The 14944-nt window shown below is 39.0% G+C and overlaps 1 protein-coding gene and 1 non-coding gene across 2 annotated transcripts in view; one reads left to right on the forward strand and one right to left on the reverse strand.

The window, feature by feature from the left end:
• TRMO (tRNA methyltransferase O) overlaps positions 1-13225 on the reverse strand; it is a 338262-nt gene extending 325037 nt beyond the window's left edge. Inside the window, exons 1-2 of the mRNA XM_044061001.1 lie at positions 13023-13225; positions 406-580 (exon numbers count right to left, since the gene is read on the reverse strand). Of these exons, the coding sequence (XP_043916936.1) occupies positions 406-580; positions 13023-13119 (272 nt within the window). The 5' untranslated portion in view covers positions 13120-13225. The remainder of the gene's footprint in view (positions 1-405; positions 581-13022) is intronic.
• A 952-nt stretch (positions 13226-14177) lies between these two features.
• TRNAD-GUC lies at positions 14178-14249 on the forward strand. The gene has a single exon. It is a non-coding gene; the product is annotated as a tRNA-Asp (tRNA).
• Positions 14250-14944: the final 695 nt, after the last annotated feature.

A 14944-nucleotide genomic window follows, 5' to 3' on the forward strand; every position in this document is an offset into this window, starting at 1 on the left:
ACACGTCTATACCTGCCAAGCATCAAAGATGGAAGCAGAATTACACACACACACACATTGGGTAAAACAGATCTGAAACGATGGGCAGGCAGAAAGCCCTGCAGATCACATGACTGCATGAGCTATCTTAAAAAAAGGAACAGGAACACCATGTGAAATCAAAAGTGGACATGCATGTCCCAAGTGTGGGTTGTTCAACATTACAAAAAAAAAAAAAATCGGGTACAAAAGCAAGTGCCCAAATGTTCTGCCCACTGTAGAGGGACTCTTACTATAACTGACAGTTACAGTAAGTTCTTACATATTTCTATTTTCCATTGATATCCACCTAATAATAATGTCTTCAAATCTATGAAACCAATAGTATGCAACACTCACTTCAAATTCTGCAATTAATGTACTTACCAAACATGAGAAAACTGTTCTAAGCCAATTAAGGAGTGCTCCGGATTGTTAAAAACACTTTTTTGTATTTTCAAGCAAGCTCTTGACAGGCTGCAGATAGCTGGCTGCCTTGGGGTGCCATTCTTCTCTGTGAAGCAAGACTCTATGTAGCCCACTGGCTCAGTCAAAATCCTCCCTGAAAGTTACAAAATTCAGCAGGTAGTCAAACGAGGATTTTTTGATAAAATTTTTCAAGCTCATCACTAATATTGCAATACATATCAGTTTTGGGACAAATGTCATAGATGAAAACAGTAAATAACCACCAAAAACAGATGAGGAAATGAGTCTGCCATCATAACATTAATTATTAATCTAGTGGTTCACACATTACTATGCTGATTAAAACTATTTCTTGCCATAGCCATCTTTAATTAATGTACAATCATGTCAATGGAAATGTGTTTTTCATTTCTCCTCACTATAACTACTGCTAACAAATGTCATGTAACTGTCTACTTTTGAATGTCAAAACATTAACTGTAATTACTTATCTGTATTATGTCTGCATTGCTATGTTCACCTTTGCTTCTATCATATTGTCCTTATTGCAATGTTTTATTTTGTACACATTGGAACTTTTCTCCCCGGGCCTCCGCTGAAAATGGACATGTATCCAGTCGGACTATCCCGGTCAATAAATGTAAAATAAATAAATGTCACTACATCTAGCATTAAAAAATGATCATCATTAAAACATGCACACATATACACGTGCGCACGCACACACAAATGCACTCACACTTGTATTTGAACATGAAATGTTCATTGCATATTCATTTATTATTTGTTACTATTTGTTAATCGGTTAAGTCCAACTGAGCCAAAAACTCGTTTTCAGCAGTGTTCCATGAACAAAATATGTGTTACTGTCAGACAAATGCTTAGCTGAAGTACATAGTTTAAACACTGCACCTAAATGTCACAGTAAAACCGTAAGCAAGGAAAAGAACTCTATAAGTAGGAATGCCAAAGGAAAGAAGACACAGGATAGGCAATTTCTTCTTGCCAACAAAAGGCTGAATGTGTTTGGTTTTTAGAGATTTTACAGTTTATAACCATCATTTTAATGGCATGTAGAGAATTCCATATTTTGGGTGTTACCACAGAAAAATGTTTATTCCCTGTATGAAATTCAATTCACTAAAATAAAATAATACCAAACCAGCTCAGTAGGTTTTGAAGTGTACAGCACGAGTGCTTTGCCATAAAGAATGCAAGTTTAGTTTATCAGTTTAGACTCAGAATTAGGAAATCTCTCTGTTTTCAGTGTTAACCACTCTTCTCTGTCACAAATCTAGCAGTAGTATGTCTTCAGTACTTCTTGTAAAATAAGCCTAGAAATTTTAATACATACTTCAGTTTGATATGCAGTATCTTCCATCAGGAATGTGAATGATGCACAATAATCCAGCTACATGAACACCAAATGTTTAGTCTGACCTCCTCAATGGAAGCCTTAATTCTTTGGCAAGACTGAAATTATTTTTGAGTTTTATTTATTTATTTTTATTTTTTTTTTACAATTCCCTCAGACTGATAACCAAAGCTCAGGATGGAGTCCAGCCACAATTGCAGGTATTTATTTTAAAATGGGGACAGACTCTACTGCTCTTCCGTTGTGAAGGCCACTAACACAGTCCCTGGGCTTGAGTCCTTCATTTTATAATGAAATGCAAAGAAACAGTCCCCTGGGCATCACTCCTTCATTTTATCATGGTACAATGGATGACAAGGAGGCTAGATTTCCATCTGATCTTAACGATCTAGGTAGCATTACTGCTTCTTCTGTGAAGCTGTGTCCTATGCACAAAAAATTCCTGATGAATGGTCATCTCCATTCTCTACATCAATTGTCTCCATTCTCCAAGAATAGGAAAAGGGCAAATCTGAAGGCTGACCCATGGCAGATACCAGCTAGCAATATTTACAGCTTAAAATGCTGCATCTTAAACAGAAATGAAAAAAAAGACTAATGTAATAAATAGATCTTTAGCCAGATGACAGCATTTACAGAAAGCCAGAATGCTTGGCCTTAATTCGACAATAGGTTATAAGCTACAGAATAAAAAGGCTTTGAAATATCTAAGACTAGAGCACCACTGAGCAGTCAAGAATTCATGCTGTGAAATACAGTATGAGTGAGGCAGGCAATGGTGTCAACAGTGCTGCATGCTGTTCTGAAACCACTTTGCTCTCGTACCAGGAGGTAGCCCCTAGTTATGCATTCAGAAAGCTGTATCTGAAATATCTTCCAAGGTATTTTAGAAAGGATGAAGAAATGTACAGTAATATCCTATTACGATCTTGTAAGTGTTGACAAGCTTTTGAAAAAATACTGTTTTGTCCTTTTCCAAAGGGGAGGAAAGGAATGATAACACATACAGATTATAAGTGGTCACATAAGACACTGGCACAGGACTATTTAGGACATAAAATAACTTTACGTGTACCTTGTCTTCATTGAAGGAGATATTACAATACTTGCTTTCAGTGTACTGCCCCAGGCGGTGGCATACAGTCCTCATGAAGGCAACTTATTAACCTTCAGGCAGTGCAGCCATTCCAGAAACTGTGTAATCTTGTATGTGGTACTGTAGTCTCAGTTTAACACTCTTTCATTTAGACAGCAGTGCCACCATTTATTTTCTAATCTCATCAAAATAAAGTGTTGCTGACTTATATATGCACCTTCACAGTTACAACTGCTGCTGCTAATTTCATCCTTTTTGTAGCTCCCTATCAAAATGTATGAGGCCTGATTCTGCAAGTCCTGACACTTTCAAAATTAAATTGCAATCTTCTCTCTCTACCCAGATGACATAAATTCAATTAGCAGCTTAGGTTGCTGGAAAAGTCAGGAAGAGGAAAGGGTGGGTGTACGCAGGTCATACAAGCACGCTCATCTCTGGGGGAGGGAGGCAGTTAGAGCAATTGGTTTACTAATTACTTACCTACTAAGAACCTCTTCCATCTCCTGAGTTCCCCAAGGCTCAGTTTTAGCCCTTCTGCTATTCCCCCTATTTATAACAACTATTTATAACAACATCCTATTGGATCTTTACCAACTAAACACCCGTGTACACAGATGATATCGTTTTTACTTCAGCTCACTAAGATATTCCACAGATAACACAAACGTTAGGGCATAATTTTGCCTCCATATGGAAATGACTCACACAAATTAAACTATCAGCCAATACTAAAAAATCCACAGCTATAATCTTTGGGACACTCTCATAAATATCACAACCATTCATTTCCAATCATGAAGGTCCCTCACTCACTTGCTCCAAAGAACAAAAATAACAGGAGGACTCTCTCCTTTCACTCTCAAGACAATAATACCACCCTCAAAGTTTCACAACACCTAAAGATGGCATATAGCTTGTCCAATCCCACTTTTGAAGCATGTTGAACAACTGTTTTTAATGTCTTATTCCCTATCCTTCATAGCCAGTGTCTCAATGCAAAACATGTCCTTAGTACAGACAAAAGAATAAATATTCCACTTTATTAACCTTGCCCATTACAGACAGCATCAGTCCCCCAGCATCAATGTTTTTACAGCCAGCATACCAACTGGTTCATAACAGAAATCAGAGAAAAGAAAAGCATTTGCACAACAGACAAAAGGTTAGGTACCTTAATACAACAGACAAAAAGTTATGTACCTTAATATAACAAAACAACAAATAACATATTAACAAAGAAACATTGGGTCGCCTGGAAAAAAGTAGAGACAGAGAAAGTAAGAAAATATAAAAAAAGAGGTATAAAAAAGAGACATGGTTATGGAAAATAGAGATATCTGATATGGTGCAAAATACATGTGTGTGTGTGGAAAGGAGAAAGCCAAACTAATCAATACAAAAAAAATGCAGCTCCAAAGATATTTGAGAAGAAATACAAGCAAAGACACCCAAATATGGAAAAAAATCACAATACTAAATATATGTATATATATATATATATATATATATATATATATATATATATATGTGTGTGTGTGTGTGTGTGTATATGTATGTGTGTGTGGGTCTACCTTTATTCACTGAAAACTAACTAATTTCACTGAATTTCAAGACACACCAAAACACTGAAAGCTCAAATCACTGAAAACTTATTTCAATGAATGTAAGTACTGTTGGGCAAATAAAACGTATATGCCCTTTCTCCACTGTGGTGGCATCCTGGAGTCAGTATATACAGTTAGGGTGTGGGGTGTAGCCCCCCATCTACCTTTGGTTTTATATTGCTAGCTTTCAGTGAAATGAGATTCATAAATATAAAAGCCAAGTAGGGAAGTTTTGAAATTATTTATTGTGGTCTCATTTTTTTTTCTATCACAAAAACCTGGCATTTTAACAGGGGTGTGTGTACACGTTTTATATCCACTGTATATATGATCACAAAGGGGGAAAATGATGAGGTAGAAGTTAAACAAACAGAAACTGATGTGATGGACTACCTGCAATGTGAAGGGTTTAAGTGTGGAAACGCCAATACAGACAGTGTTGTAAACTGATGGAACAATGGGTCCCCAGATGAAGGATTAGCATGTGAAGGGGATGCATCGGAAGAGTATAAATTCTGCAGCCTTCTGTAGGAGACCCATACAAAAGTCTAAATTAAGTTGGACAGCAAATGAAAGAGCTGGAAACAGTGGCAACTCTGACACAGGCAATGTTGCTCCATGATGGGCAAGTGGGACCAGATATGGAAGGGCAATAGATGAAGCAGGGTACATTTGAAGAGGACATGTTATAGGGTTATGTTCTACAGCATTTTTAGCAGAAGATTCAAAGGAAAAAAGAGCAAGGAAGATGCTCTCAATTCAGAAGAACAATGATCTAAAAGAAGACCTGCTGGACTTAATAGAGATGGGTAGTCATACTTAGATGAAAGAAACAGATTACAGAAAGTAAGACTCAAAATGTTAAAAGACTAGTAAAACAGATGAATGTAGTAATCAAGAATATTAAGAGAAATAAATCTGATCTAATATTGCACAACTACACTAATAAAGGATAAAGTGCTACCACAACAAAGCAGAGTAACAAGGGAAAGAAAGGAATTAATCGGAATGCCACCGTGGAATCAAGTATAGAAAACTATAAAGCAACTAAAACAATAAGTATCACTGTTGAAAGAATACAGAAAAGGGAACAGATTATCAATTATCAGCATACGGGGTCAACTACTTGACATCCTCCATTTAGAGTGAAGGTTCTAGAAAAAATCATTCCTATCCTGTTCCCAGCTTGGTTTCACCAGCTTCCACTTTTTAGATTTTCTCAGCAGATTACAAAATATTTCCAACCATCTTGAAACTTTGGTACTTAAATCATCAGCCAATACTAAAAAATCTACAGCTATAATCTTTGGGACACTCTCATAAATATCACAACCATTCATTTCCAATCATGAAGGTCCCTCACTCACTTGCTCCAAAGAACAAAAATAACAGGAGGACTCTCTCCTTTCACTCTCAAGACAATAATACCACCCTCAAAGTTTCACAACACCTAAAGATGGCATATAGCTTGTCCATTCCCACTTTTGAAGCATGTTGAACAACTGTTTTTAATGTCTTATTCCCTATCCTTCATAGCCAGTGTCTCAATGCAAAACATGTCCTTAGTACAGACAAAAGAATAAATATTCCACTTTATTAACCTTGCCCATTACAGACAGCATCAGTCCCCCAGCATCAATGTTTTTACAGCCAGCATACCAACTGGTTCATAACAGAAATCAGAGAAAAGAAAAGCATTTGCACAACAGACAAAAGGTTAGGTACCTTAATACAACAGACAAAAAGTTATGTACCTTAATATAACAAAACAACAAATAACATATTAACAAAGAAACATTGGGTCGCCTGGAAAAAAAGTAGAGACAGAGAAAGTAAGAAAATATAAAAAAAGAGGTATAAAAAAAGAGACATGGATATGGAAAATAGAGATATCTGATATGGTGCAAAATACATGTGTGTGTGTGGAAAGGAGAAAGCCAAACTAATCAATACAAAAAAAATGCAGCTCCAAAGATATTTGAGAAGAAATACAAGCAAAGACACCCAAATATGGAAAAAATCACAATACTAAATATATATATATATATATATATATATATATATATATATATATATATGTGTGTGTGTGTATATATGTATGTGTGTGTGGGTCTACCTTTATTCACTGAAAACTAACTAATTTCACTGAATTTCAAGACGCACCAAAACACTGAAAGCTCAAATCACTGAAAACTTATTTCACTGAATGTAAGTACTGTTGGGCAAATAAAACGTATATGCCCTTTCTCCACTGTGGTGGCATCCTGGAGTCAGTATATACAGTTAGGGTGTGGGGTGTAGCCCCCCCCATCTACCTTTGGTTTTTTATTGCTAGCTTTCAGTGAAATGAGATTCATAAATATAAAAGCCAAGTAGGGAAGTTTTGAAATTATTTATTGTGGTCTCATTTTTTTTTCTATCACAAAAACCTGGCATTTTAACAGGGGTGTGTGTACACGTTTTATATCCACTGTATATATGATCACAAAGGGGGAAAATGATGAGGTAGAAGTTAAACAAACAGAAACTGATGTGATGGACTACCTGCAATGTGAAGGGTTTAAGTGTGGAAACGCCAATACAGACAGTGTTGTAAACTGATGGAACAATGGGTCCCCAGATGAAGGATTAGCATGTGAAGGGGATGCATCGGAAGAGTATAAATTCTGCAGCCTTCTGTAGGAGACCCATACAAAAGTCTAAATTAAGTTGGACAGCAAATGAAAGAGCTGGAAACAGTGGCAACTCTGACACAGGCAATGTTGCTCCATGATGGGCAAGTGGGACCAGATATGGAGGGGCAATAGATGAAGCAGGGTACATTTGAAGAGGACATGTTATAGGGTTATGTTCTACAGCATTTTTAGCAGAAGATTCAAAGGAAAAAAGAGCAAGGAAGATGCTCTCAATTCAGAAGAACAATGATCTAAAAGAAGACCTGCTGGACTTAATAGAGATGGGTAGTCATACTTAGATGAAAGAAACAGATTACAGAAAGTAAGACTCAAAATGTTAAAAGACTAGTAAAACAGATGAATGTAGTAATCAAGAATATTAAGAGAAATAAATCTGATCTAATATTGCACAACTACACTAATAAAGGATAAAGTGCTACCACAACAAAGCAGAGTAACAAGGGAAAGAAAGGAATTAATCGGAATGCCACCGTGGAATCAAGTATAGAAAACTATAAAGCAACTAAAACAATAAGTATCACTGTTGAAAGAATACAGAAAAGGGAACAGATTATCAATTATCAGCATACGGGGTCAACTACTTGACATCCTCCATTTAGAGTGAAGGTTCTAGAAAAAATCATTCCTATCCTGTTCCCAGCTTGGTTTCACCAGCTTCCACTTTTTAGATTTTCTCAGCAGATTACAAAATATTTCCAACCATCTTGAAACTTTGGTACTTAAATCATGTGTGATTGTATACCATGTCATATAGTCCCCTGTATTGTTGTTACCTTTATTAGTTATTGCCATTTTAAAGTTTTACCTCTCTTAATGGTACATGCACAGATCTCATACTAGATTTGGTTTTCTAACACACACCGACTGTACTGAGCAGACAAAAAAATGCTCTCCAATGGTAGTCCTCCAGGCATGTGTTCACAGTGATACAATTAATGTTGCTTCCTCAAGACAGTCATTAATACAAAACCATTCAAAATGTATAACTTCTGATACTTTGTTGTGTCACAGATCTTAAACTTAAAACAATATTGATTTCTTCCCATTAAAGGTGTTGTGTGATCTATAAATAGTACCACATTCTCTTGCAATCACCAATCCAGTATGCACAACAGGATTTCCTCTCATCTTGCCTGTCACAAGTTGAATTAGGTCCCATTGTTTAATGACTCTGTCTGAAGCATCCCCATGTTGTTTATTAATTCCTAAATCTTTATCTTGGATCCTATCCTGTATGTTCATATCAAGTGGGATTATGTTATCTTCTGCCCTGCATATTTTTAATGATTTTCTCAATACTTTACATTGTTTCAACTCTGGGGTTAATATACATCCCCAATACAGTTGCCTTTAGTGTTAATGTGTTCACCTCAACAGCCACCAAATAAACTTATTTGTCAATGTAATTTAAGTTTATTTGTAAACTCTAACATTATTGCTAATGTAGAGTGACACACCTCCCACCTTTGTTATTACTCATCTTGTCACAGCTAAACAATATGCACCCTTCAGTTCTACAACCCAGATATTCATCTGAAACCCAGATTCTGTTACTATGTTTACTAAAGCAGCTCCATGCTAGAGTCTGCATTCCCACTCACTCTTTACAGTGCAAATGTTCAGATGTGATTTGGTTACCTTACCCTTCCCTGACTCTTCTCTAAAAACACTGAGGTCAAAATGCTTTGATTTTGTTCTTTATCTCAGTTTATGAGGAGTGTGGCGGTCTTGAATGCTGCTTTATGGGTCAATGTGATAACTAATGCTGCATAGTAGCTGGGGGGAAATGGACGTGCGTATAGGATGCTCATGTTTACTCCTCAGGAAGCAGATCTGCAGAAATCACAGTCACTGTGTGACATAGGTAGGCTTGGGAGATTAACTGAAGACGAACAGACAGCACCGACTCTTGCCTCCAAGATGAATAAATAAGCTTATACAGCTCTTGCCCCTATTAAGAAGCAAACAGGCAGAAGACCTCTCAACTTAGTCAAGGAACAAATACGCCTGACTACTGCTTTCGGGTTTTATAAAATGACTGATATGGCACAGGTGGAAAAAAAAAAAAAAGGTAGTGCCATTCAAGAAATACAATAAACACAAGTCAGGAAGCCTTCATCTGCAAAGCACTGGCAGTGAAGGTGCAACCTAGAGTCTATGCTCCCTCCCTCACAAGGCAGTATATCTGGCACTGAGAAGGTTGTCAACACAAACACCATACCTCAAACACCACCCACGCCTACACAACACATACCACATATGTGGAGGTCCTCAACAAAAACATACCCAAACAAAAGAGACCTCTAAGGCAAAAAGAAACAGGCAAACTCCACTGCCCACCACATCACACATAGCCTACAAACCTGTCTCACAGCCACTAAGGTCTAAACATAAACCCAAGATATTAGTCATAGGAGACTCCATTGTGAGACACGTAGATGTGCCCCTCACCAGGCTGGATAAGGAGAAAGTCATTGTTAGTTGTTTGTCAGATGCCAGAATACCCCATATCACTTATGCACTCAAGTCTCTCAACAACAGGTACTGTTATGCCTCTATCATAGTCCATGTTGGCGCAAATGACTTGAGACTTACCTCCCTGGACCATATGAAAAGAGACATGCTGGAGCTAGCCAAATGTGTCTCCCAGGCAGGTATGTGCCTAGCCTTAAGCAGTATTCTACCATCACCAAGAATGATGCCGCAATACAAGCAGAAAATGATTGACTTTAACAACTGGCTTAGTTTCTGGTGTCATTCCAAGGGGACCCAGTACCTGACAGCTTGGGAAGACATGACAGACAAACCACGATGCTTTGCCATAAATGGCCTGCATCTGTCTCCCTTGGGCTTCAGACTTCTGGCAAAGACTCTTACCTTCCCCATACAGCCTTTTTTAGGCAATGCCATGAGGTCAAAACTACCAATATGAAAATTTCATCAAAACAGAAATTAAAGGTCATACTGCTAAACACTAGGAGACTAAATATGAAACTGCACTCATTTCAAGCATTCTTAACCCTGGAAGATGCTGACATTTGTGCAGTCCCAGAAACCTGGTTCAAAGGTGGGACAGCACCCCAGCCATACCAAGTTACTCATCCTATCATACATTCAGAACCCAAACCATGGGCAGCAAAGCAAAAGGAGATGGAGTTGCAATACATATTAAAGACATACACACCTCCACGCTGGTGAAACAGTATGATGCACAGGAAGCACTCCAGGTCAGGTAAACACTGACAACACCCCTATTCAAATCATAGCTAGCTACAGGCCACCAACTTTGACTCAAGATGCCCACTCCACCTATCTGGACCTCTTCCAATCTATTGAGATTCAACCCTTTACTGATCCTGGGAGACTTTAACTATCCCACCATAGACTGGGAGAACTACTCATGCCAAAACACAAACGCTCAGAGATTCCATGATTTCATCAGTGCAAATGCCTTGGACCAGCTGGTCGACACCGCCACAAGAGGTGATAATATCTTGGACTTGGTATTAACCCACATGAGTAACCACTGCAGCAGCCCTACAGCGTTATCCTTCCTGGTAAGATATGACCACAGAGCATGTCACTTTCAAAGTCACCATCTCCCCTGAACCCCCCCCCCCCCCACAGCTAGGGTGAAACAAAAACATTTCTTCAAAGCTGATTACAACCTCCTGAGGGAAGGTATAGGCAGTTTCAAAGCCCCCTTCCCTTCCATAGGAACTGGTACATATGTCCAAACCTACACCAAAGTACTATATGAGCATTTATATAGCTGCATGGAATCAGGAATACCCAACACGAAAACATCCTCCTCCTCACGGAAGAGTAAACCTGTCTGGTGGACATCTACAATAAATAAACTCTATAATAAAAGGAACAGATTATCAAGGACCTCATTAACAAGGACAGCGACAACCTCCAAACACTCGATCACACGCAGTTTGGTTTCGTCAAGGGGCGGTCATGCCTGTTAAATTTGGTTGACTTCTTTAAGACTGTCACCAAAGCCATGGACGAGGGGAAGACGGTGCACACTGCCTACCTTGACCTGGCCAAAGCCTTTGATACTATAAACTCTCTCAATTATGCATCAATCCGTATGTTACCAGATGGGTAGCAAACTGGCTCAATGATAGAATCCACCTAGTCAAAACAGGGGAAGCCACCTCAAGCAGTAGACCCATAACGGGTGGTGCACCCCAGGGATCGGTCTTGGGGCCTCTGTTGTTTGGAATATACTTTTCTGAGGTGCAGGCCAAAACCAGCGGGCTATAGCTGACCAAGTTTGCAGATGACTGCAAGCTGGGTACAGTTATCAATTCCCCTAGTGATGTGGACATCCTCCCTCCAAGAGGGTTTCACCCAAACAAATGACTGGTACCAGAAGCATGGCCTCAAACGGAATGTCAAAAGTAGCATCATCATCCCCTTTGGGGAGAGTGATATCCCCACAGATTATCACATTAATAATAAGGTCGTGAGGGCTTGGGCATCCAGGTTGATAGCAAACTGACCTTTGACTACCATATTGCCTCCATTGTACGGAAAGCTTTCTACATGGCCCTCCTCATTGTTTGCCTTTTCTGCTTCTCCAGGTTAGGGATCGCTACAGCGGAACTCCGGTCCGCTAATGATTGGCAGTAGATTTTTTTTTTTTTTTTTTTTTTTATGGTGCTGAGTTGCCAGCCCTACCTTCAGTGAAGGCTGGGCGTCGGGCTGGCAACTCGGCACCATAAAAAAAAAATCTACTGCCTATTTCATCCAGGAACAAGGAGGTCATAACATTCCTGTATTCTTCTCTTATAAGACCCATTATTGAGTACAATGCCCCTTTCAGCATACACCTCACAAAGCACATGCAGCAGCTGGAGACTACAGAGGTTCCTCGCCACGAGAATCCTGGACCTCAAACATCTACCCTACACAGATAAGCTAAAAGTCTTGTCCCTCTACTCAGTCTCATACAGACTCCTCAGAGGTGACCTCTGTTTGGCATACAAAACAATCTCAGATGAGACTGTTGCATATCTGCGAGTCAAGCTCCACTCGAGTAACCCACAGGAGCAACCTCAACCTGATCTGTGACATCAATAGGACTTGTTAGCAGTACAGATTTGTGTCCCACAGACTCCCCCGCTGTGGAACAGATTCCCTCTCCATGTCAAGCAGAGTATCTCATTAACCCTTTTTAACTGCAACCTGGATAACTGGATGGGGAACAGAAAATACACCCCGGGATCATAGCCAGCCTTAGGCATAGGCCAACTAGGCGGCCACCTAGGGTGCAGTTCTATCAGGGGCGCTTTTCCAATAATCTGAATAGTGTAAGTAGACCAAGATGGGGGCACAGGGTGGTGTTAGGGGGCGCTGTGGAGACCTTTTGCCTATGATACTAGTTGACCAAAGGGCAGCCCTGCCTGGGATTCCACCTGTCTACCCTGCTGGACAAGGGCATGGGGTGCTGACTTGTCGGAACATGGGCTAAATTCTGTCCTAGGCTTGTAAGGGCCTCAGTGCCAATAGCCTAGTAACTTCCTATGATCCTCTAAATTCGATAAAGGCAATAAAAAACTGGGTAATTCTGCCAGCCTTCTTCAAAGCATGTAATGTACAGTGCAAGTAAGTGAAGAAAGGAACTGTACAGTGGCTATGCCTTATCACATTTCTCTAAATATCTCGAAAAGCATACCCTTTACTAGTAGTTATGGGTGTCTGTGTAAGCAAATAAAGCTTCTACAGTATAAGCGAGCTGTTAAATTTTAAAATTTACACGTATGCCTTGATAAAAGCAACCACTTATTTACCTTTTTCTAATGACTTCGCAAAGTCACTCTCAGTCTTTTTAGCTAATTCCTGATCTGAAACGCATTTAGTTGCCGTCTCACTCGCAAGCTCAGTCATTATTTTCTTTTTTTAATAAACAGCACAGAACCACAAAAGACAGTACCCTTCCTACTGATAAAAAAGCTTCACCCGCCCGAGTCAAAATTTACTAACGTACTGAACACCCGTGAAACAAAGAACAGACACATTAGTTTCGGAAATCCAACGTCACCAACAAAAACGTTTAATGATTGGGGACGGTAACTGCGCTAGGTGATTTAATGGACTGTAATTTGTTCACGAAAACGCTCTTTGCGTAAATGTTGTATACGATGCAGTTGACACTCATTTGTTCTGCTAGTGTGTGCTGATATCTAGATTATCAGCAGTCGTGTCTTTATACATATTTTTGTACGCCATACCCCTAAACTGTCCAGATTTTTGTGTCTTATCGTTGGTCAATTCCGCAGAAAAATGTGTGGTTTTCTGTCAAATTGAGTTCAGAGTTCGAATGCTTGAGAAAATGCATGTCGATATAAATCCTGTTATTTTAGCAACTTAATAAGCTTCTAACATCAATGTATGTCTCTATTTTTGGGCCCCTTGAGTGCCCCCCTCCCCACATATTATTTTAGGCTTTGCCTAGGTTTGTTGTGCTAAGAGATTGAGATGTATGGTACGGCTGAAGGGTTAACTGAACAGCGTGTGGCTGATGCTTTGTTATTAAACAGAGGAGGCTTTCACGAGTTGCAGCCAGGTTATCTGAGCTAGATTTGTTATCCAGGGACTTTGTAGGTCATCGTCGAAGTAATAGTGTTGTGCAAGTGACTAGTAAGGTAGAGTAATGTAGGTTGCAGAACTTTAGTTGTTTCCCAGGTCAGCTCTTTTCTTGTTTGAGACGCGCACAAACCTGAAAATTGTATCTGTTGTTGGTGATGCATATTTGTTTTCAGGCTTGATTTATCCCTTTGTGCTCATTTTGGAATCCCCTCTTACTTGCAGATTTGAAGCTGTTTAGTATAAAAGAACCCCATTTGCGCAATTAGCATACTGGTGACTTCATTTATTACAGCTTCCTATTCAAAAACATAGCTGCATCACTTTATGAGAATATGTTTGGCAAGGAAAATTGTCACTCCTCGTTAGTATAGTGGTAAGTATCCCCGCCTGTCACGCGGGAGACCGGGGTTCGATTCCCCGACGGGGAGAAAAAGTTTTTATGTTTTTCCCTTAAGTATTATTCAGCTGTTATTTATTTATTTATTTTTTAATCTGTTGTGGAGCTTTTCTTTTTGCCGTCTCACCCCCTAAATATTATTCAGCTGTTGTTTACATTTTTTTTAATCCGTTGTGGAGCTTTTTTTTCCTAATATCAACTGTAACTGGCCATTGGCTCAATCAGACTTTCCCGGTTATCAACAAATAAAAGTCTAAAGATTTTACAGACTGTGTTTAATAGTAAAGGTTACATGATTTTCGTCACTGTCTGTACACTTTTGTTATGAGTTCCACCCTTACTAAAAACTGGGCAATATTTGGCTATAATAGAACTGAGTTAATAGTACTAGCATGTAAAAAAAGTGTCCCTAATTTAGGGCTTTTGCTTTGTAACTCTGAAGATAAAACGATCTTACACGCCTACTGAAAGTGGGAAGCATACCTCTCAACTGTTCAGATTGTTGCCTCGTATTCTCGGTTTGTTCCTCATAAAATATGTTATAAGAGCAATATTTAAAATCTGCCTCTATTTTTGGGTCTTTGTACCCCCATTATTTTAGGCTTTGCTCAGATTTATTTCTTGTGCTAAGAGGTTGAAAGGTATGGTGGGAAGAGTGGTGTGTTGAAATGTAAATTTATGCTAATTAGGTGTCTGGACTTCTTGTCTTTAGGTTGATTCCATGGA

Source organism: Protopterus annectens, chromosome 2.part0, assembly GCF_019279795.1.
Source record: "Protopterus annectens isolate FY-2018-M chromosome 2.part0, PAN1.0, whole genome shotgun sequence".
Taxonomy (NCBI): Eukaryota; Metazoa; Chordata; order Ceratodontiformes; family Protopteridae; genus Protopterus; species Protopterus annectens.